At 37.3% G+C, this 24,323-nt stretch overlaps 1 protein-coding gene across 1 annotated transcript in view; it reads right to left on the minus strand.

Moving 5' to 3' along the window:
• Positions 1 to 3,182: 3,182 nt before the first annotated feature.
• Positions 3,183 to 24,323, minus strand: part of efnb1 (ephrin-B1) — a 79,028-nt gene continuing 57,887 nt past the window's right edge. The window contains exons 3-5 of the mRNA XM_051667006.1: positions 8,475 to 8,567; positions 7,630 to 7,785; positions 3,183 to 4,778 (exon numbers count right to left, since the gene is read on the minus strand). Coding sequence (XP_051522966.1) covers positions 4,393 to 4,778; positions 7,630 to 7,785; positions 8,475 to 8,567 — 635 coding nt within the window. The 3' untranslated portion in view covers positions 3,183 to 4,392. The remainder of the gene's footprint in view (positions 4,779 to 7,629; positions 7,786 to 8,474; positions 8,568 to 24,323) is intronic.

The raw sequence follows: 24,323 nt of genomic DNA on the forward strand, positions 1-24,323 counted from the left end.
AGTGGGCAGTAAATCTAATATCAGTCCTGTGCAGATTGATCACCCGTCACATGACTTGCTTAATACTCTCTAAGTCTTTCCTATTTTCTCTTTCACACACACATACACACACACAAGTTTACGCATTCTTAAGTAATAGTGAATATAGTAAATTGTGTGTCATTCCTAAATACAATTATACCTCTGTTGTTGACCCAATTTGTCATAATCATCATTATATCTGTAAGACTTGAACACTACTCAACCCCACCCCAGTGGTCAAAATAGTTGTATGGAGCATTTGTATTGCAGTCATTAGCATAGGGCTTAAATTTTTTGATGATATCATAAACATAAATATACATCCAATTGCTATTTTCCAATACATTACAGCCTAAATAATAAAACTCTTTAAAATAATATTTTTATTTTCTATTTTTCAGCTTGTAAATCTCATGAATGCAAAAGATAATAAACCAGCTTCACCAAAAAATGCTGACATGTTACTTTTAGATAAAGATTCTGAATAGATGCCAGTTTTTATGCCAAGTCACCTGACATGAGTATTTGCAAGGACCCCCTTTTTAATCATTTTCTCAGAAATTTGGCCCACTCACTCACTGCTCCTTGCACATTCAAATGTTTGAATCCCCCAGGAGAACATTTGTATTTTTGGGTCAACCATACTATACACATCAGAAATATGGTTAAACATATTTTTCACAGCAAAATGCTGGTCACAACAAGATTGCAGTAAAAGACGACATATCTTCCACATACTTCATGGAAGTATGGATTTTTTTTTCTTCTCCGCATTCCAGCCACCATCTGACTGCAGACTCACTAAAACTTTAATGTGCGGGCACAAACAAAGTGTTTGTGTGCGAGTGTTGAATGGCCAGGGACAAATACCCTGTGGCATAATGAAATATTTTTGACAGAGAGAGTCACTTGCCGAGGCAGCTTGTTGTGTTTGAAATGTGTGTGCTGTGTATTTGTGTGTATTCAAGATAGAAAATATGACATCGGACAGAAACCAACTGCTGCAATCATCTGTCTACACACACACATCTTAAGTTCTCATTCTCTCACACAGACAGCAGGCAGGAAGGAAAGAGAACAGCATCTTCCATAGGAAAAAACTTTATTTATCCTTTTAAAATGCTTTCTGAGGGCTGAGACTTGGCTTTAGTGTCATATATCAGGGAACTCTGAGGACACTGAATTCTACAAAAAAAAAACGCTGTTGCCAGGGGCGGCATCAGTTCTGCCAACACATACATCAAAAATGAACTCAATTATACTGAAATCTGCAACAGAATTTTAGTAAAAGAAAATTATAACAATAATAATGTAGTTGCACTGAATAATGATAATAATTAAAAAACAAAAAACAGCAACGGCAGGAGGAAACAATGTGCTGCAAAACCTTTTTCTGTGAAAATGTTTTGTGGAAGTTGCGGTTGCCCTTAGGCCTCCACTGCACTGACCCCCTCTAAGAACAAGTACATTTTGCTAAAGAGCGGATGAACTGTATGTGATGTGGATGGATCTAGGCCAGGGAAAGGTTTTCTCATTAGATTTGTCTCTCTCATAATATTATGATAATCCTTAGAGGGTCAGAAGTCGCCACCAATCTGCCACTATGCCTGAGGGGGGGAGAATGTGTGTGTTTGTGTGAAAGCTTGGGTTTTAAATACATTCTCCTCAAATAAGTCACCCTTAGTGAAACTCACCAGGAAAAATGTAATTAACAGATGTCAAAAAGCTCAATTTTCTCAGTTCTGCTGTCGAATGGCTGCAAGAACTGTGCACACAACATCACAGGTGTCTAAACACAGAATTAGACTGGAATAGAGAGGACTTACTACCTTACAGCTGTTAAGTGTGCTACAAAGCACTGCTGCCTCCAACTTGAGTTAGTTACTGAATAAGATCCCACTACTGCGGCGCCGTGCAGTAAAACTACAGGAACAGCAATTCACAGATGATGCTGTTAATTAGGTTTTGAGGAAAACTGCTGTTTATGTCAGAACTGGGGTAAACATTGTAGCTATATTGTATTTTGGTTACATAGTATTCCAAATGGTACATTAACGGATAAGGGCTAATTTGTGAGGCCATTCCTACTTTGCATTTCTATGGGTAAAAACAAAGGCATGAATTTCTGCCAAGTGCTCCTTCAATTTAATTAAATAAAGAGCCAATCTACTGTGAGAACCTGCTCAGGCGAACACACAACATGAAATATTCAGTTTAGATACACTAGCTGTTGCTGGTTTAGTTATGTTCATGTAGGCTGGTGCTTGTATTGTATATGATTGTGTTTTTTGTGTAGGTATGTTGTGTGGCTGCTCAGTCTGTGTGTGTGTGTGTGTGTGTGTGTGTGTGTGTGTGTGTGTGTGTGTGTGTGTGTGTGCGCGTGTTCAGGCATCTCTTGAGTAATAACTCTTCTCTTTACCTTCTCCATGAACCATGGCATAAAATAGTTGACCTGGTTGACCTCTATTGCAGCATTTGTAAAAATAAAACAAAACAAAAAGACCAGTATCTCCTTGTGTAATTGTGAGGATAAAGTGTGTGTGTACATGTGTGTATATGAAGGGACTTGAATGCTCTTTTTGCTGCTTTAGGCTGACCTTTTAAAACCTGTTCTACAGGGACTTCTGTCTCCTTAATCAAAATCCAACAAAAGGGGGGAAAAAAGGAGAAAAGCATGAAACGGGAAACATTTTACATACAAAATGTCTTTTTCCAAAAAAGACTCCTATTTACAAAAGTTTTTGCATTTTCAAAAATCCTAATTATATTTCCATAAACAGGGACTCTAATAAAATGGAACTTTATATTCAAAAAAAATTTCCCAACATACATTATATTTACAGAATCTCGGGCCTTAGAAACTAAAATAAGAAAGGAAACAAAAACAACAGCACCAAACCCTAAACGGAATAATAATGTTAAAAAAATCTATTACACCAGAAAGAAACATTGGCTTTCTCTGATTGGCTGCGCTGGAGGACAGATGCAAATGCTGCTAATTTTAGATTAGCAAAGGCGTAAAAACACCTGCCACCACTCTTTCTTGTTTACTGTTTCACGTGCCGTCCATATAAAAATAGATTTAGCACTAGCTTTTCTATGACGATATGGTGGACTTGTTTTCACTCGCTGATTCGTGGAATATATATGAAAAATATATGAATAAGTGTGTTTATATGCTAAAAGGGATAACTTATGTGCATATCTGAGAGCAACAGGAAGGAGAGGTAAAGGCATAATATCATGTTTTGTATGTTTATGGATTTTTGGCTTTTGTGTGGTACTCTACATACACACAATCATACAATCCATGTCTACATGCAGACCGTGGGGCATGAATTATAAAAAAAATAATAAAAAAAATGTTAGTGGACTAAATTATGCAAAGATATGCATTACAATGTTCTGTGACTGAAAAGAGGTCATAGGCTTGTGGTGTAGAGGCAAATAAAATAAAAAAAAATAAAAAATTGACATTTACAAAACACAAAAAAAAGGAAAAAATAATGACAAAATACAAATATTATTCCGCACTTCACACGCATCACTGACTACGGACAGCAAATATCTACTTGTATTCTGCTGCTAGAATTGCAACTGAAATAATTCTTAAATGAACAAAATCCATCTACTAAAGCAGAACCTATGTTGGAAGGTCTCATGTAGATTTGTCACTGTTTTGGGTTTTAAATTCTCCATTTCAATCACACTTTTTTCCACTGAGAGGCTGCTCGTACTGACCCGTGAACACCGATGTGTGTGCGCGTATGTGTTTTATTCAACTGCTTCTGCGGTTGTGTAAATGGCTGGGTATCTGGAGAGACTTAAGGAAACGAGATGAGAGGATATATTGAGTGCGTGAAGAGAAGAGCGGAGGTTATAGCAGTGTTTAAGACATAATTGTTTTGAGAGAGACACTGTGTGAAAGCTGCTAGGATTGGGTTGATACAGAAAAACACTGTGAACAAGAGGCAAAAAATAAGAGTTATTAGGTAGAAAACAACACACAAATGAGACAAATGAGAGCATCCTGCTTTGTGATGTCAATCTAGCATCCCTCTGTGATTGGTTAAAGGCTGTTCTTCTGCAGTGAAGTCCGTGCCTGAGTGCCACACACACTGTGGGGGGTTTTCTTTGCCATTTCATACAAACAGAGAGAGACCAGCACAGACACATACACACAGTGTAGTGTTCAGAAAGGGACAGAGGGAAGGAAATTTGAGAGGCTTATCATCCACAGTCTTTTTCCATTCCTCTTTTCCACTTTTCCTTCTCCATCCTCTCTCTAACATGGGGTTAGGTAGTGAAATAAAAGATTTAGGATACCTTACAAAAACATGTTCTTATTGCGGTTGCTTCTCTCTCTTTCTCTCAGACTTTGTAGTAGATATTGGCAGGGCTCTGGGGGGGCATTTCCTGCACTATGTAGACTGGATGTCCGTAGTCTCCGCTCACTTTTTCATAGTGTGGACAGTAGTTATTCTCTGTTGTCCTCAGGGGGATGATGATGTCACTCGGTTCAGAGCCAGCCTGGGTGGCTCCCTTGGGCGTGGCCAGAGTGCTGAGAGACAGGGCAGGCCCGGCCCTGGGCTGCGAGTGCTTGCGGGTTCTTTTGCGAAGCTTGAGGAGTAAGACGATGAGGATGATGATGATGAGGAGGAAGATGACGCAGCCTGCTCCGATGGCAGCGAAGAGAGCAGGTTTAGAGCCAAAAATCCCTTCCACTGAACCTGCATTGTTATCCTGGTTCCTCGTATCTGTGAGAGAGAGAATGAAAAAGGCATATTGTGAAAATCATAATTCCGAATCCCATTCCTTGTCACATATCAGAAAGAACAAAATGTTAGTGACACACTTAAAGGTATAGTTCACCCAAAAATGAAAATTCTGTCACCATTTGCTCTCTCTCATTTTGTTCTAAACCTGTATGACTTTCTTTTTCCCGTGGAAGATAAAAGGAGACATAACAGTCAAAATTTACTTTCATTGTAAGGAAAAAAGAGCAGAGTAAAAAAAGTTACTCATCTTCTGTTCCATGGAAGAAAGACAGACATAGGCTTGGAACAACATGAGGGTGAATAAATGATGATATAATTTTTAATTAGAGTCACTCTCTGTTGCTTGAGGCAAAGATAACTGACAATCGCCAACTGGATAGGAACAAACCTCTGTTTGTTACCATTGGCACTGAGCTAGTATTGAAGTAAATAAAACTGCTACTATTGGTAAAATAAGTTTATTGTTGCGCTGCCAGCTGAAACGGCTACCGAAGATTCTGTTTTAGTCCTGCAGCTAAATACACATTAAAAAATAGACAGGAACATTTGTCCTTGACAATAAAATCCATGTTGTCAAAGTATATTTAACAGTGGTACGATGCTAAACAACATACACCCACATTTGAATTATCCTGCCAAACTTTAGTCCAGCAATGAACGCTCCTTTATGGAGAACTTTAGCATGCTCTGCGCTGCTGGCATTGCACAATAGCCAAACGAGTAACCAACGGTAAAAAAAAAAACAACAACAAAAAAAAAAAGTTGGTTTAAAGGAATAGTTTACTCTAAAATGAAAGTTTTGTCATTATTTACTCACCCACTGTGAACACAAAAGTTTCTTAATGCTCCTCTTTTTCATAAAACAACAGTACATAGTGAACACATCTGTCAAGTTTAAAAAAAGACAACAAAACGCCATAAAAGTTGTCCATGTGACTCGTGCGATATATTTCAAGTCTTCTGAAGCTAAATGATAACTCTGTGAGGAACAAGTCATTATTCGCTGATAATCTTCCCCTCCAGTGAGCTGTTAACTCAACAACTGGATCATTGAATCAGTGAGTTGAACTTGAAAACCAAATTTGTCTGATTTTTAAAAAAAAATTTTTTTAGACTGTTCACCAATCAAACTTAACAATTCGCTCACAAAACTGACTGACTTTTTTTTTTTTTTGAGCTTGAGAGACATGGTCACTATGAACTGTCATTAAATGGAAAAGAGATGCGTTCTGATTCTTCAAAATACCTCAATTTGGGGCAGATTCCCTAAACAGTTGCGCCACTTTTGCACCTGGTATTATAGCACAAAAAACCTGCATCTTATTCACCAACTATCTGCAATCTCTTTTTGCAGCTGCAATCAGCACTGAAATTGTGCTTTGTTTTGAGTATTTAAATGAGGTCATTGTCATTCCATTCCATGCAAACATGCCTCCATTCCATGAAAATTAGGCTCACTGTAGATTGCGCTTCATTCACAAAAATTACATTTACATCGTGCAGTTACCGCCAAGTGAAACCAGTCTGTAAAGCAAATTTAGTTTAAAAGAGATTTTTGTGTACATATTCTATCAATTGTATAAGCAGTAATTAATCAAATAATGATCAAATGATGGAGAAGAACGATATAATCCGTCATATATCCAGATATGCAATGTAGTCAAGCGTACTTTCGGCGAAGAGATGATTCAGGTGTCTGGATCAGTAGTGCAAGTGATGGTGTACAGTCCCAGCAAGATGTGTCAAATAACGGTGGTCTGTGGCATCCTCCGCTATATAGCACTTACAATCAGCTTGCAATATCAGAACTGCGTGCGCAAATTGCGTTCAGCAGCGATTTTGTGGCTGTATTCGCGCCGTTACCTGATCTGCATTATTCCTTGCGCATGCAAAACAAATTCGCTTTTAATGGCCGCAATTCATTCCTGGTGAATTCCCCCCTTTCTGTTCTACAGAAAAAGAGCATACAGTTTGGAACGACATGAGGGTAAATAAACAATGACAGAATTTTCATTTTTGAGGTGAGCTATTCCTTCAACAGTAGTCAATGGCTGGGTCTAATGTTTCATTCTCAGAGCAGAACTATCTGACCTCCAGTACTAGAGTGATCATCGGCGAGACGCAGCGTGTCTCTCTGTTTTCCCTAAAGATTGGAGAAAGCATCTCTTTTTTGGTTTCTCTCTCTTGCTCTATTCCCTAATGAAGTTAGACCTCCCGTAGGTTAATGGCTGCTAGGACGTGATAAAGATATGCTACATTAACTCCTGTCTCTCTTTCTCTCTCTTGCACACACGCAGCTGCCTGAGGGAGGCAGTAGCTCTGCATTGCTGTATTTCGTCTGATGAGTTTCTAGGTGAAATGCAGTAGTTTCATGCTGTGGTAAATCTTCTCTGATCCACTGCTGAACTTAGTGGATCAGACTGTCCTCGGCCCTCAATATAGATATAGTCTGCAAAGCATTATATACTGGGGCCAAGTTTTAGCGTAGGGGGAAAACAAATCCTGATTACCATAGTTATCTATTTATTTGTCTGGGGGAAATAAAGAGACACATCATAAGTTAATTAAAATAAAGAGAAAAAGGATTTTGCCTTTATTTTTTTTTAAGGAAAAAAGTGTGTGTTGTTTTTTTGCACTTCAAATAAAGCAAAAAAAAATACAATAAAAAAAAAAAAAAACGTATTTATTTTTTGCCACCCTGCCGCAGACTTTACTTTGCATTTTCTATTACATAAAATATATTTCCTTTCCTTCCATGTTTTCTTCAGTTACCAAACTGAAGGAAAAATTGAATATAATCAGTTTTAGCAGATCATTTTTGTCTCCTTACCTCTGCCGGGCATTATGGATCCGTTTCCCTCTGTGTCTCTGTCTCGCTCTCTGTCTCTGTCTCTTTTGCGGGAAGGGCTTGTCGTGGGGTCCTTGATCTCATTGTCCTGGTCCCGCTCTGGGAGGTCCGTTAAATCTGGATCTGGCGCATTTGGATCTGCAACATGTAAATTACTGGCACTCACAAATTAAGAACAAAAAACTTCTAGAAAATCAATTACAGTGATTTCTAAAAACTTGAAGAGAAACAGCACATGCTTGCTGTATTAATTGGGTTTTGGTGTTGGGATATTTTTTCCTTTCATGTCTTTTACAGATTACTCTTTCTTGATGAAAAGCTTTAGGGGCCATTCACACAGGACACAATCTTGCGTTTCTAAACAGCTAGACGGAGTGCAATGGAATGGAACAGAATGCAGGTATCTCAAGACACTTTTTAAAAAGTTTAACTGCAAGATGTTGAAAAAATCAAAACAGAGAGTTTATTGTCAAAGACGTCTGCCTAGTGCATGTTTACTATAAAAACAATAAAAAAATAGCGTAGATGAACACAAGAATGTGTCCTGTGTGAACGGCCCCTTAAAGTCACACACTTAGAGTTACACACAAATAAGGTGTGTGTATTCTTGTATGTATATGTGTTCTGTGTATACATTGAAAAGAAAGAGAATGTACATACAAGTGTGTGGGCGAGATGAGGTCAGGCTAACTTGGATAATGTTTAACTGCAATGTAATTTGCTGTTAATGAGTCAGCTGATTTAATCATCTACCAAATTGGGCTTAAATGACTTTACCTTTGGACATGCTGGAGATAAAGAATGGTTTTTGTGTGTGTGTGACTCACCTTGGCCCACTTTCATGATGATCTTCATGGATCTCGTGCTACAAACCCCACCTTCTCTGTTTTCCAAGCCTTCCTGTGTTCCATTAGAAGTCGCTGGAAAGAGAAGGAGAGAAAAAGAGAGAGGGGTTTTGTGATTGTCAGGGTGAATTAGGTTTAGATTTATAGGACTTTTGATTGGAGTTCTTGCTGCACAACCAAAGCAGGAAAAGGAAACCCTAATTTACTTCAATAAATCACACACAAAAGCACAAAAACACACACAAAAACAAAAGCTTATGCATGTACACACACACAGTTATTGGAAATACTGATGTTGCCCCTAAATCAGGTGTACTTATATTGCAACCTAATATTACCTTAGCAACGTCCAAAAACAAACCCCTTTGCATCAGTGTGTGTGAGTCTCAGGATATGGACAAGATGAAAAAAGCTCCAGTGTATTCTCCTGTTACTAGTCCCTATGATAGTAATCTGATCCCATGGGAATGCATACACACACACACACACACACACACACACACCTATGCGGTAAGACAAGCCATGTGTATGCATTTTCTCTTCTACTTGTGTAAACCCTGAAGCCTGGACTTTTCCAACAGAATGATTCCCAGTGTGAGTTAGTGGTTTTGGGCCCAGTACAGGCCTAAAATACAGCACACTATACTAAGAGCCATGTCATTTCTCTGCTGTGTCTCTAAGAAAGAGATAAGTGTGAGAAAGTGAACTTGCTCTGAATAGGACACACACTCACACTACACACCACTCCCATTATCTAGTTAAATAAACCGATATTGTCACAGCGGGTGATCCACCTTCATTTAATTTAACCCCCAATTACACTCACACAAGTTCCCTCTCTCTCTCTCCCTCACATACACTCACATTATAAGTTCCCTTCTGTTTTGTGATCATTAAGAAGTATGAGTGAGAAGTGCTGAGAATGCACAAGTGTGTGTGTAATACACAACAAATTAGGTCTTCTTTATGAGTAGAGAAAAAGGTATTAGGGGTGCACCGATCGATCTGACCGATATTCATCTTAAATCCGTGATCAGCGATCGGCCGATCATGCCTAGAATCAGGGCCAATTTTTTTTGCAGCACGCGGGGATTCACACATTCACTGCTCCTCTAATGATTGAGCGCTTTCTCAGCCCTTGAAGCATGACAGAGTTGTTGGCAATTCTAAGCATTCACGATTTTAAACTTTCATACATGATGTAATTCACATGAATCTGCAGTTGTTGTTTTTTTTATGTGTAAGAATTACACGTGTATGAATATTAGGTTTCCCATTTTCTAGTGTCATTACAGTAGTAATTCTGACTCATTGCACAGTGAGCAGGAAGAGGATAAAGAGGCTGCAAATGGGTATAAAAACAAATTAAACAACAAATAAACATGCAAATACAATTCTGAATACACGTGATGTAACGCGAGTCATGACAATCGGACGTCGTGTGGAGCGATAGAGACTGTTTGAGCTTCTCCCTTCAACATGAGCGCTGTCCAGGTGCTCTAAATAGCTCATCATCAGTCACTTATCCCAGCGCTATTCTGTGAGGATCCCAATTTAAATCAGATTAATGTTGGTCACAAAACCACTAATAAAAGATGTAACTGTTTAACCTTCAATAACGGCACCGCATCTTCAAGCATTTGCTTTATAATTAATGATTTGTGTTACAACAAGATGCCAAAGACAGTAAACAAATCATAGATATTAATGATTTCACACTGGAGCAGTTTTAGCGCTTGTAATGGATATGTCTTTCTTATTTTTGAAAGTATCTCTTCTGTGTGTGATGTTCTTATGGTTTTTGGTTGCTAGTATGTCACAATGACCTTTTGATATTGACAAAAGAACAATTCATCCTGTTTTCAATACAAATAAATGTTAGCAATTCACAATTAATGTAATTTTAATGTAGTTTTGGTAATACTTTATAAAAAAGTTTCATTTCTTTACCATTAGTTAATGCTAGTGCCCGACCGATATATCGGTCGATATTAGCCTTTCACCAATATATCGGTATCTGCGTATATTTTACCGATATGCGCCAATATGAAAACTTTTTTTCAGAAAATATAATGCAGAAAACAATGCTTTAGAATTGGTGTCATTACATAGTTTGTCCAGCAGTGCACGCTCCAACTCCACTATTTACAGAGCTGAACTGACGGTGGCTCTGCAGACAGGGTGGAGTAAGTTGTTAACTAGTTTGTGAAATACATACTGGAAACTTAATAAACAATGACCCCATCATTTTCCCTTTTCAATATAACTAATATAACATTAACCCTGTCCCTGACAACCATGTCACTCATGTTTATCACATCTGTTTGCTATGTTAGCCAGCTATATTTTGTCAGTGCAGTCAGTAATGTAGCAGATTGAAAGGTAAACATCAGAGCATCTTTTTGCAGCTCAGCAGACAACGGTGCGGTGGTGGATTGTGTCTGTTGAGTGTTGATTTCACGCTATGTTGTTACCTAGTTGGTGAGACGCAATGCTGGAAAGTAAAATAAACAACGTCCGTCTTTTACTCTCCGGGACAACGAGCTTATAGCTAACTAGCTAATCACGTAGCTACTTTCATTGTTGTCAGCTGAGTGGAAGCTAATGTGTAAACATGTATTCACCAAACTGTTTTGTACCCCCTTCAACCGAACAATTCCAGTTGTTGCATTTATAAAATGTAATATTTAGGTTTTCCACCACTGAAAGTTTCCCCTGAACTTGTACAGCAGAATACGGTGTAACATGGCTGCCGCTATTTATCTCTTTATTTGGCAGTATTAATATAGTCAGCATTTGACTGATACTAAACCATACTGATGTTTATTTAGCTATTTATTTTATTTTTTATTTATTCTTTATTTAAATGGCCAGCATTTGACTGATTCTAAATAGTACTGATGTTTATTTAGCTATTTATTTTATTTCTATTTATTCTTTATTTTAATGGTCAGCAATTTACTTATACTAAACATACAGTACTGATGTTTATTAAGCTATTTATTGTATTTTTATTTATTCTTTATTTTCTCAGTGTTCATTTCTAGAATTTGTTGACAATGTATAATAATAATGTCAAATATTCTTTGATAAAAATATTTGTTTAAGAAAGCAGCATTCTGAGTACCTTTGCATAGTCATATCGGTGCAAAATCGGTGAAAAATTAAATATATTGGCCACCATATCGGTAATCTGTGAATTTTCCCTCTCCAAAATCTGTATCGGTCTCAGAAATCACATATCGGTCGGGCTCTAGTTGATGCATTAGGTATCATGAACAAACAATGAACAATATATTTTTACAGCCTTTATTAATCATAATGTTAGTTAATAAAAATACAATGGTTCATTGTTAGTTCATGTTAGTTCATAGTGCATTAACTAATGTTAACTAATACAACTTTTGATTTTAAAAATGTATTAGTATATGTTGTAACTAACATTAAGTTCATTAGTTCATGTTAACTAAAGTAATGTTGTTAAATAATGTTAACAAATGGAACCTTTTTGTAAAGTGTTACCATAATTTTATTGTGTGGGGCATAAACATGTAACTGCAGCATTTAACTTGCAAAAGTGTGGCAAAGGACACTTTAAGAAAAAAAAATCGGTAATGATATCAGCCGATCTTAGTGTTAAAAATTCGGAGATCAGTATCAGCTTCAAATTTCCTGATCGGTGCACCACTAAAATGTATGGAAAGAAAATGTGCTTATTCACAGCCATCACACACGAGTCCTCACTGAGTTTGACATTTCGGAGTGCAGAAGCATTTATTTCTCTTAACTGATTTCCTGAATAAACGTAAAAAAAGAAATTAAAAAAAGAAAGTTAATGTCTTGTTAAAGATTTATTCTATTCTGTTTATTTTAGCATGTTTTTTATTGTATTTCATTATTCAGTGTTTTCCCAAGGATTTTTTTCAGCAGCGGTGCTGTTGTGTGCACACCCACAAACCTGCAACGCCGGACCCATATTAACACGTATTTGTCGAGGAATAGCTTAAAACAGGGGTGTCAAACTCAATTTCAGCCTGGGCCACATTAGGGTTTATTTGTGCCCTCAAAGGGCCCGCTGAAAATGTGGCACCAGCACCTGCTTTGGTAGAACCCATTCAATTACCAATAATATTAAGTTATGTACATTAAAATGTTTTCTTTATCAGTGTCATTTAGAATGTGGGGGCTGTTTGTTTTAGACTAGTTTCTTCACCGGGGAAGGCTCATTAATATTCACAAGGAAAGCACTAACTGATTGTTCACTGAAACGTTGCGATCCCCTGCCATCCTACATTTCAGAAATGAGCTTGCGGGCCACTTGAAATGAAGCGAGTTTGACGTGTGTTATGGGACTCTTTCGCAGTGTAGAAGGTGCACAGCTGACTGGGGCTGGCAAGCGTCAAGAATATTAAATTAACCTTGTGAAATGTAATAGCGCTGCTGCAAAATGCATATAGGGGAAACAATGATTATTATTTTTTCATATGTGCAGTTAAAATCAAGCTACTCTACAGTCTTCATCTGTGTCCAGGTATTCATGACTCATTGCGTAATAAAATATTTGAGGGAAGAACAACAAATACGGCAGGTTAAATACACGTCACACATCACCTCTGTCTTTTGGAGTACATGAGCACTAAACACAAATCAACGCAGAGGCCAACTGTGGTTCAGATTATACATGCTGGACAAAACTGAACTACAAGCACATTATCTAGGTCTGTAAGTCTGACTTCGTAAATATTATAGCTACAATTTTTAGACAGACAAAAGCGCAGTTTACGTGACATTTTAAGAAGACGATAAACTGTTGTAGTCTAACTGAAATCAAACTTTCACAGTGCAGGTAAACGTACTGACCTCTTATCATGTGTAAAGTACTGTACTTGAAGTTGACATAAAAGTTGAAAAAACAACGAAAATGTTCTTTCCAAATGCAGAACTTTCAGCAAGAGGAAATTTCTTTGAATATTTTTATTTCAACTTTACCATCACTTAAAGAGTAGAGTCTTTCCTTTCTCCCTTCTTGGTAATCATTGCTTTGCCTTTCAGCAGTATTGGTTTTATGGAAGTTTAGAGGAAGTATGGATCTGTGTACTGTGGACCTCTCTCCAGTGAGAGAGAAAGGCCAGGGCAGAGTGCTTGTGAATGTCCCTTTGTGGGTGTGTATGGGGGATGGGTGATGTGTATGGTTGCTAGGAGCTACAATGATGTCATGCGGATTGAGATGTATGGCAGCAGGTATGGTGCCAGACTCCTTACGCCAGCGCCATGCCAACCTGTCACCGTGCCAACCACGGAATAGCATCACACAGTGCAGCTCTAAAGAGACACACACCCTCCGGACTCCTGTGCACAGGAAACAATATAAAATACAGCACACACATTCCAAACAGGCAGGGTACTGTAAGCAATGGGATGAATTTGCTAAAAAGCATTTTTGCGGCCACATTCTGTTGTTGCTACATCATGGCTGGATTTTAACTGGTCAGAACATTTCAGTCTTAATACAGTCCTGCCGCTGTACACATACACTATATAAAAAAAAAAGCGATACTCTAAACTTTATGAAAATCCCACTGTTCACAAACAGAATCAGACTCTTTAATTTTTAGTCCTACTCTTGTCGAACACAAATTCCAAGAAGAGCAAAAATCATTACTGTAAACAAAACAATTATTTCTAATGAGAATATCCAGTAAACACACACAAATCCCCAATGGTGCAGGGAGATATAGTTGATTTAGATTTAAAACAAGGTGTAAACACAAATGAAAAAAGAGGATTTACCATCTGGGAAAGTCTCTCTGTGTGTGTGTGTGTGTGTGTGTGTGTGTGTGTGTGTGTGTGTGCACGGAATGAGAGACAAAGAACCAAATACTCTATCATATCACAATAAATACAGTGTTGCCCCAGTTAGCATCTCTTATTGACTGACAAATAGAGTGTGGGAGTGTCTTTTATTTGTGTGCGTTTGTGCCAGTGTTTGTTTGTAGCTGTACACAATCATTCTTTTACCACCATAGATCCATTTCATGCTTTTTGACTTGCACATCTTTTATCAAACACACACACATGTACACAATCACTGTACTAGAAAAACACACATAACAGCACTGCTACATTAAAGGTGCAATATGTAAAAATTCACCTTTTGTTTTTTGCCAATGTGTGAACGGCTTGTAACGCAACTTAATAAATGAGCCTTCCCAGACTTCCTAGGTTGCCTATTAAAGCCTGTAGACTGATTTTCATGCGAAGGGAGCGGGTCGCTTTTGCCAGGAAAATCCAAAGGATGTGATGTTTATGCGCGCTACCGAGAGCCTTGCCTCAGACAGTAGCTATTCAACAGCGACGACAACTGCAACACTGGGTAACGTTATCTTAGAGATGGAATCCTGCAAACGTCCGTCTCCCAGCACAACACCGACTCCTACACAAACTCTGAGTAAGCCAAAAAAAAAAAAAAAAACATTTATCTACTGGCTAAGCGGGAATGTGATCGTGGTTGAGCGAACATCAGCAGAGCATTTGATTTCTGGATAGACCTTCGTTCGGTTTTGGGGATCAAAACCGACCCTGAATTGGCATTCTTCTTATTGGACAAGTAAGCTTACATAACTGCAAAGCATGTGAAATATAGTGCCATAAGGATTGATCTGTGTCATTTTAGCTAACTTGATCTTGCCTGCTAATGCTGACGAATTGCAAGCTACCTTGCTTCGTAACTTTCAAATAATTTCAACGATCTTCTCTTTATACTAAAAGTCAGGTTAATGTCAGTGTTAATCTGTAATTATTCAGCAAGGTAAACTACAATAACACATGAAATGAATGCTAGACAATGTTCAAGATAATGCAAAAAGCTCCATTCATTAGTGTAACACAACTTGGTTATACAGAAAATATATTCATTCTATTGTTATAAAACAATAGCGCATCGATATATCAAAATGACAGTTGGGATGGAATCACATCAATACTGAATTGTGTCAACATATTTATAATGTATAGTCTATTTTATAAACAGCTACTGTCATCATCCACCAAATTTAGCTAACAGCTATTGATAAAGCTGGCTAGCTAGCTAATGCTGACATAGGCTATCGTATAAAAGCAGTCAATGTATCATGCAAAGAAAAGTGATTACTTCAAACTACAGTCTCGCATAGTCAGAACTATATACACACTTTGTTTTAGCCCTGTTCCAGCACTGGAGAGTCAAAAATAATATGCAGTCTCAAAGTTTGTAGTAAAACAATCATAACTGTGTAATTTTAATTATGCTACCTCATCTGTCATCATGATGTCGGTGAATCATGTTCAGCCTCTTTGTACGTTACGTCACTGTTTTGGTCGATGCTTGCTCGCGTCCCTATGGAGTGTGTGTGTGCGATCACGAGCAACAGGTAGCTGGCTGCAGTTCACTTAATGGCCACAGGTGTCATTAATAACAAGGGTTTCTGAATCTTACATACTGCACCTTTAAGACATGATAAAGCCTGCAATAAACTAAATTTGGCCAACATTTCTGTAGTATTAATAGTTTTGGATTGAGATTCAAGTTGCAAATCGTAATAGCAAATCTGTCAATTAATTAAAAAAAAATTATCAAATGAATAACATGATATGCTAATTAATTAATCGCAATAAAATGCATAAATCAATATTTGCTGAAAGAGGCCTCCAAATAAAGATAATTTAATATATAATAATCAAAATAATTATACATTTTATATATATAATAAATGTAATATTCAGATAAATCAAAGACATTATTTTGGTAAACGAGTAAAGCATTGATTAGACAATACAAAAATTAGCTTTCGAAGTCAATACTGTTTCATTTATTTCCATACCATTGGGAATAAGCTATCACTGGCCTACAGTCTGTCAATCCATGTTGTAACTGAGTTCGTCAATCTGAAGACTTAATCTATTCTCGCAGGATGTGTTCTTGAATTCCATCTGTACACGTGTCAGACGAGACTGAGGTTGCATCACGTTTCACTGGTTTTCAGCATCTTTAGCCATAAACACAGCGTTTTTATGATGGTGCATCAAGTTAAATGTAGTTTGAAACTTTAAAAAAAAAAAAATCTTGAGATGCAGGCACTCTGCTCTGTCCAGCTGTCTTTGAACAGCTGTAAGCTACGCATTGCCTGTAAAACTGGAATTGCGCTGACTGCCCCCTGCTGACTGCGAGTCGAAAAAACTTGAAGGCGGTACTTCAAGCTTGAATTGCTCTGCTGGTAGGTAAATTCCTTATTAAGGAATTTACGTATGCTTAGAGGACATGGTTTATAGAGTTTATTTTTTTAACGTTATTTTTTGTATAATTAATTGCACTGAATTAGCATATTAAATCGACAGTCTTACAGTAAATATTGTGTAAACCTTTATTCATTTTGGCAATTTTGAGTACATCTCACCTTGCTGTCATTGAATTATATTTTTTGGCATCAGTCATTTTAAAAACCCATGCAGGTCAACCAATAGTTGCAACCACTGTTTTTGAATTACGTCTCGTCTGCTATGGAAAATCATAGTCAAAATACAAAAACACTTGAAAAATAACAAACATTTTACATGTGAAGACTGAATAATAGTTTAGTTTTGAATTTAGTCAAGTCAAGTCAACCTTTATTTATAGAGCACATTTAAAAACAACAGAAGTTGACCCAAAGTGCTTTACAGATCAGACAAATAAATATACAATATAATAATAAAAAATAAATAAATACCTTTAATACAGCATCATGTATTTACCTATTTCAACCTATTCAAGGACCTATTCAAAAGCTACAGAATAAAAGTTATGTTATCAAAGTAGATTTAAAAATGGCTAATGAAGTTGTTGACCTCACATGGAAAGTGAGATTAGGACCTACCAATGAAAAGGCACGATCGCCCTTAGATCTATAGCAACAATGAGGAACCCTCAAAAGAAGTTGATCTGAAGACCTGAGCATTCTGGTGGGGGAGTAAGGGAGAAGGTCACTGATATTTTGGGGCACGAGACCAGATAGTGCCTTGTAGACATTAAGCAGAATTTTAAAATCGACCCTGAATTTCAAGGGAAGCCAGTGTAGAGAAGCTAAAACAGGGTTCTCGACCCTGTTAAAAGCCTAGCTGCCATGTTCTGAACCAGCTGTAGGCGGGATAACGTAGTTTGAGGGAGAACAATGCACAATGAGTTACAATAGTCTAACCTTGATGAAATTAGTGAGTGGATCACAATTTCCAGGTGTTTATTGGAAAGAAAATATTTTACTTTAGCAATAGGTGGAAAAAGCTACCTTTGACAACAGCACTGATCAGCTTATTGAAAAGTAATGATTCTAAAATCACTCCTTACATGATGTTGTACATTCGACGACAGAGGACCTAACTGGGCAACCAGGCCAGGAAATGAGGACATGGAGGAACCTAAAATCAGAACTTCAGTTTTTCTTTCATTTAATTGTAAAAAAATTTAATATCTTTGAAGCAATTTAGGGCGTTCTCAAATGAACACTTCTTGTCTAAGCACACCGGGAAATAAAACTGAGAATCATCAGCATAACAGTGATAAGATATGCTGTACTTCTGGAAAATAGAGCTCAGAGGAATCATATTCAGGGAAAATAGTAGGGATGCACCGATCCGATACCTGGATCGGTATCAGCTCCGATACTGAAGCTTTTAGACGAATCGGTTATTGGTCCGACGAGCCCGATCCAAATTCGATACTGTGTGTCAGTCATGTTCGTTACTGTAAAGCTCCAAAAATGACATAAATTAACCATAAAAACACCATTAAAGCAGTTCATATGACTCGTGCATTTTATTCAAAGCCACTTGAAGACGTGTGATAGCTCTGTGAATCACAAAAGGCTGTGTTTAATAAGTAAATATATAGTATCTGCTCTTGACACAAACTCACACACAGACTGGTGATGCACTCACGGTTGTTTTTAGCCTTCACAGCGGTGCACAATATTTGAGCGCTACTCAAGAACAGCATCTCAGTTGTAGATGCTTAATAGTTCGGTTCACTTATAATATGCATTTAGAATGGCACTGGAGGTGCATTTTACCAGAATTTGAATAAGAAGCAAATTAAACTGTGAACTTGCCTAAAAACAGACACATACAGGACTTTCTGGAGAGTTTAGAATGTCAAAATAAAAGCATGAGGGTTTAAAAAGTGCACAATTTAAATATGACTGTTGTATTTAAAATTAAAAGTCAATAATAATAATATTAATAACAATGTATTATTATTATTATTATTATTATTATTATTGTCATCATTAGTATTTGTTTACAATTTATAACAATATTTAAGTTGAATGGGTTCCAAAAAATAACTGTGTGAATGAAAAGTGGACTGATGTCTTACAACTAAATTGAACAAAAAAAGAGATCTGAATCCTTTAAAGTCCAGATGCAAGTTGAAACATTTATAAAAAAAAATAAATAAAAAAATAAAAAATAAAAAGGGGGCAAAAATAAAACACTGGTTTCTTTTCTACTGAAGACTTGAAGTCTGGAATTCCTGTTAATTTTGCTGCTACATTATCCAGTATACTAGTTAATAATAAAGTGTTTCTTAATAAGCTATACATTTATATTGAAATAATGTGTAGTTAGAGGTTTGTGTTTCTTTACATATTAAAGTTTACCCAGTTAGTTCCACACAATAATGTAAAGATATTCTAAACTGATTATGCAAAAAAACAACACTGGTATCGGCTTGGGATCGGTATCGGCCGATACTGAGATTTACGATACTGGAATCGGATCGGAAGAGAAAAAGTGGTATCGGTGCATCCCTAGAAAATAGTAAGGGTCCTAAAATCGACCCTTGAGGGACACTACATGATAATTGAGCCAACGTAGAAGAAACATTCCCTAAATTAACAGAAAATGTCCTCTCTTTTAGATAGGAGGCAAACCACTGGAGGACCATACCCTGGATGCCAACCATACACTTAAGATGATTGAGAAGAATATTATGGTCGATAGTGTCAAACGCGGCACTGAGGGCTAATAAAACTAATACAACAGGTGAACCTGAATCCATGGAGAGAAAAATATCATTAGTGACCTTCAGCAATGCAGATTCGGTGCTGTGCAATGGTCTGAAGCCAGACTGAAATGTATCTAAAATGTTAAATGTATTTAGATAGGAGTAGAGCTGTGAATAAACAACTCTCTCCAAAATCTTGTAAATAAAAAGCAGTTTGGAGATTGGTCTATAATTGTTGTGTATTGCCGGATCCAAAATATTTTGTTTTTTTTAGAATTTAACTAAGTAAATAGTCTGAATTTTGTACCATTTTTCCAAATATGGTAAAGCAACACAACAAACTCTGATGGGGCTAAAGTTCTCCCTACACGACAATCCAAACCTCAATGAAACAGACTTGGAATGTTCATGAGCACAGTTGAGTCAGGCTTTCAAAACGCAAATTATTTTCATCTGTATGTAACATTTTACTTTACAGTCAGCAGACCCCAGTGCTGTTTCCTCTCAGGCTCTGACTGATGAGCTACTGAAACAAAGAGCAGAAGGAAAAACAGCTCCACTGAGCGAGTTAGCCCCAGTAGTCAACAGCCCAGTTCTGAACCTCAGGAATAAGAGCACTGTACTGCAGAAAGATGTGAAAAAACAGCTTTGTGTTAGACAAAGGATGTATAATGTGCCTCCTGTAGCTGCTAAAGGTTTTCAATCTTTTGGTGGGTGTGCATGTGTTTGTCTGTGAGATTTGGGTCAGTGTTCATTCTAAATGCAGTCGACATAAGACATAGCCATTGACAGGTCACTCCAGCGCACACACACACACACACACACACACACACACACACACAACCAACTCATCAGATCAGACACAGCTAGATTAGATCTTCTTTTGCTTCCAAAAGCTCATCCAATCAGATCACTGCACTGGTCCAGCAGTCACGTAACGGCCGGCCTTTAAATCCGCTGGACTAGCAGCTCAATGGGATGTGAATGTGTGTGTGTCAGTGTTGTGGAAGAAAATTTAAATGTAATAACTATCCAATCACACCAGCTTCCCATCTCTTTGACATCCATGTACAGACAGAAGCACTCAACATGAATACAGAATATTATATATGTCATCTCTGCATCTCTGCCAACAGGTTCAGAGCAATAAGCTGTGGCTACATAATAATGGTGTGTGTGTGTGTGTGTGTGTGTGTGCGCGCGCGTGTGTGTGCGTGCGTGTTTTAGGGGCCATTGTTTGTTATTTTAAACAAAGGTTTTATTGTTCCTGTAGAAAATCCTTCAAAAATGAACCAACATACTCATGAGGTTTTACGAAGGGAGGAATGAAACATGAGACTTTGCCTGCTATTTCACTCTACCTCTCTCTCTCTCTCTCTGCATGGATCACTGGACTGATGGAATTCCACACTTCTATCATGTAACCACCACTCACTCTTTCTTTCTTTCTTTCTTTCTCTTTCTTTCGTTCTTTCTTTCTTCCTTCCGTCCTTTCTTCCTTCCTTCCTTATTCCTTTCTATCTTCCTTCCTTTCTACTTCCTACTGACCTTTCTTTCTTCCTCCCTCTCTTCTTCCTTTCCTTCTTTCTTTCTTCTTCCTACCATCCTTTCTTCTTTCTTCTTCCTTCCTTCTTAATTTCTATCTTTATTCCTTCTTTTAATTCCTTCTTCCTTTCGATCTCTCTTCCTTCTTTTTTCTGTCTTTCTTCTTCCTACCATCCTTTCTTTCTTCCTCCCTTGTTTCTTTCTTTCTCTCTCCCTCCCTCCCTCCCTCTCCTCTTTCTTTCTTTCTCTTTCTTCTTCCTACTGTCCTTTCTTCTTCCTTTCTTTCTTCCTTCCCTCATTTCTTTCTCCCTCCCTCCTTTCTTTCTTTCTTACTCCCTCCCTCCCTCCATTCTTTCATTCTTTCTTCCTTCCTTCTTTCTTGCTTGTTTTCTTTCTTTCCTTCTTTCTTTCTTTCATCTCTGCAGCATAAACACTGCCACCCATTCAGTCAAATTACCTGTACGTGCACAAAATGACCAGCACATACTGTTTGTATTTGCAGATGGCTATCTGTATTTCTAGCAAATTGAAGCATTTTAAAAACAACAGCACAAACCATTATGTTTATTACATGCGGAGCATATTAAAAGCATTTCTGGATAAAGTGTTCTGCGATTAATGAGGCAGAGGGGAGAGTTCAGATGGATTTGGTGTGTGTATTGGTGTGCAGCAGTGTGTGTGTTCTCAACGGCAGTAATCCAGATTGCCCAGAATTCAATGTTAACAGGAGCCCGTTTCATTCGGATTCAACAGACACTGACCTTAAAGGCCTAGTTGACCGTGTCATATATTTGAAGGTTTTTGATGTTTAAATACAGTTTAATGTGTAAAGAAACACTGTGACTCTGTGGTACTATCAAAGCATTGCTCTGTTTGTTTGAGTGTCCCGACCGATTCCGTTTGGTGCCACTAATGGCCCAGAAATTACACACTTCACCTTTAACCTGTGAGTGTTAGCAAGGGAAACACAGAAAGAGAATGTGCACAATGGGAAGTAATTAAACTTCAATTAGTCTGTGTTCTGATGTAGCTTACACATTCACTCTCTGTCTCTTACACATACAGACAAACACTCATTACGTGCATTAGCTCCATGGGTAGTGTGACCCATCATGCATCACTGACCTTCATCGCCTACTGGGACATCCACATGGGCATCACTACAGCAACAGTGACCATTACTACAGCAACCGCATACACACACATTGCAGAAATATTGCTCGGTTTGTTGCACCTGGTGCTCCATGTCCCAATAGACAAAGAAAGATGAACTCTCCCGGTCTTATATTGCTTTATTCCTCTCTCTCTTTCCTTTTTTCCTCACACACACATGCTTCTGCCTCAAAGGGCTTAAAAAGTAGTTTAGCTGACAGTGTCTTTTTAGGTGTAGTACTTGCCAAAGAGTTGAGATATACCACAAACAAAAACCAAAAATACAGCCAAAGTTTGACTGCAGTTCTCAACAGATTTACAGTGTGTGTTTGTGTGATGCACTTGTGTGCAGTATCCATATTTTTAATAGGTGTGTTCACTATTATCAATTTAAAAAGTAATTTATAATACACTTCACTAATTCTGTTATCAGTATTAACCTGAAAACTTCAAATATGAATTTTTTGCATGCATTATTAAAGACATAAAAAAAATTGACATCAACATCATCCACATTTAGGCATTAGCAACGATAGTAAAGAAGATGTAGCATAAATAATATGGGAACAATTTACAATAAAGTTGTTAACATTAGAAAATGCATTAGGTGTCATGGATTAATAATGAACAATATTTTTACAGCATTTATTAATATGTTCATTTAAATCTATAAAAATAAAATTGTTTATTGTTAGTTTATGTTAGTTCATAATGCATTTACTAATGTTAACATATACAACATTTAGTTTTAAAAATGTACAATATATTGAAATTAACATTAAGGTTCCTGAAACTTTTTGTCTCAACAGCACTAAACAATTTCAGCAACACATTTTGTCATGGATTGTTTTGTGAACTTGTCTTAATATAATACAGGCTTTGAAAAAAACAACATTTAAATATTTAACTAGCAGTTAAAACTATAAAAAACAAAATGTTGCACGCACGCGCACACACACACACACACACACACACACAAAACGTTACTAATATTATAAGTAGATTTCAGAAAGAAACATTATTAAACAATAATAAAAGATTTATAATATGACCCTTTAAACAATTTGTAGTGAAATTATGGCTATACAATTCATTGATTCCAGAAAAAAATAAAATAAGTAAAAACGGCAAAGAACAATGCTAATAAACTATTTTATTACGCTAAACATTGGTGTAAACGATTTTACACTGACTGCCACGTGACAGTATCTAATAAAACTGGCCCTAGCTTAATTTTATATTTACAAAGGACTTTATAACTTATTTAACCCTTAATTGCAAGTATAACATATAGTAAGTACTATATATTTATTCTTGCAATGAAGGTGAAGGTCAAGCTGAAGATGTCTAGATGGATATTGGACTGGTATTCAAAGAGCCTTTGGCAAATCACAGCCAAATTCCTCGTGTTAAAAAGCATCTAAAAATCAACCGTTTGCTCTTAATTTTTTTGCGTGTCAAAGGGGATGTTAAAATCAGGCATCTAAAACACACATACACACACAACTCAATGTGATATTTGACCTCTCTCACCCCAGAGCGACCACAGCGAAATGAAGCCACTCATTTTCATACTTCAGCTGTGGCCTGAGAGACAGTTATGGTGAGAGGTTACACACACACACACACAGACACACACACACACAAACACACACACACTTATCATTCTGGTGCAGCGGTTTGGTCAGAATTACTTCAAAGCTGGACGGTCTGAAATCAGAATCATATGTTGCTGACACAGCCTTACACAAAAATACCCACAGAACCGAACACAGTCACACGGAAGACAAGCTGACCCTAAACAACCTTTAATTTAGTCCTTTTTAACTCCCTTAATCCTGAAAACATCACATAAACCATTAGAGCCTTTCAAGCAGTCACACACTCCTCCTCATCTGGTCATTAGGTGCATTTCATGCAGCGATAATCACAAAATCTTCTGACTGCTTGCCATATTTTCACTTTCCATCCCTCGCCTTTTCTCTTTCCATCATTTTTAGCGCTCCCTTGACTGTATGACGGTATTCTTTCCACTGTTATGCTTTTCAAATCAACTCCTCTCACACACGTACATACGTACACATCTTTTCTGACAATTTGATATCTTTCAGCAAAATTCT

This window comes from Myxocyprinus asiaticus, chromosome 3 (assembly GCF_019703515.2).
Source record: "Myxocyprinus asiaticus isolate MX2 ecotype Aquarium Trade chromosome 3, UBuf_Myxa_2, whole genome shotgun sequence".
In the NCBI taxonomy this organism is placed as follows: Eukaryota; Metazoa; Chordata; class Actinopteri; order Cypriniformes; family Catostomidae; genus Myxocyprinus; species Myxocyprinus asiaticus.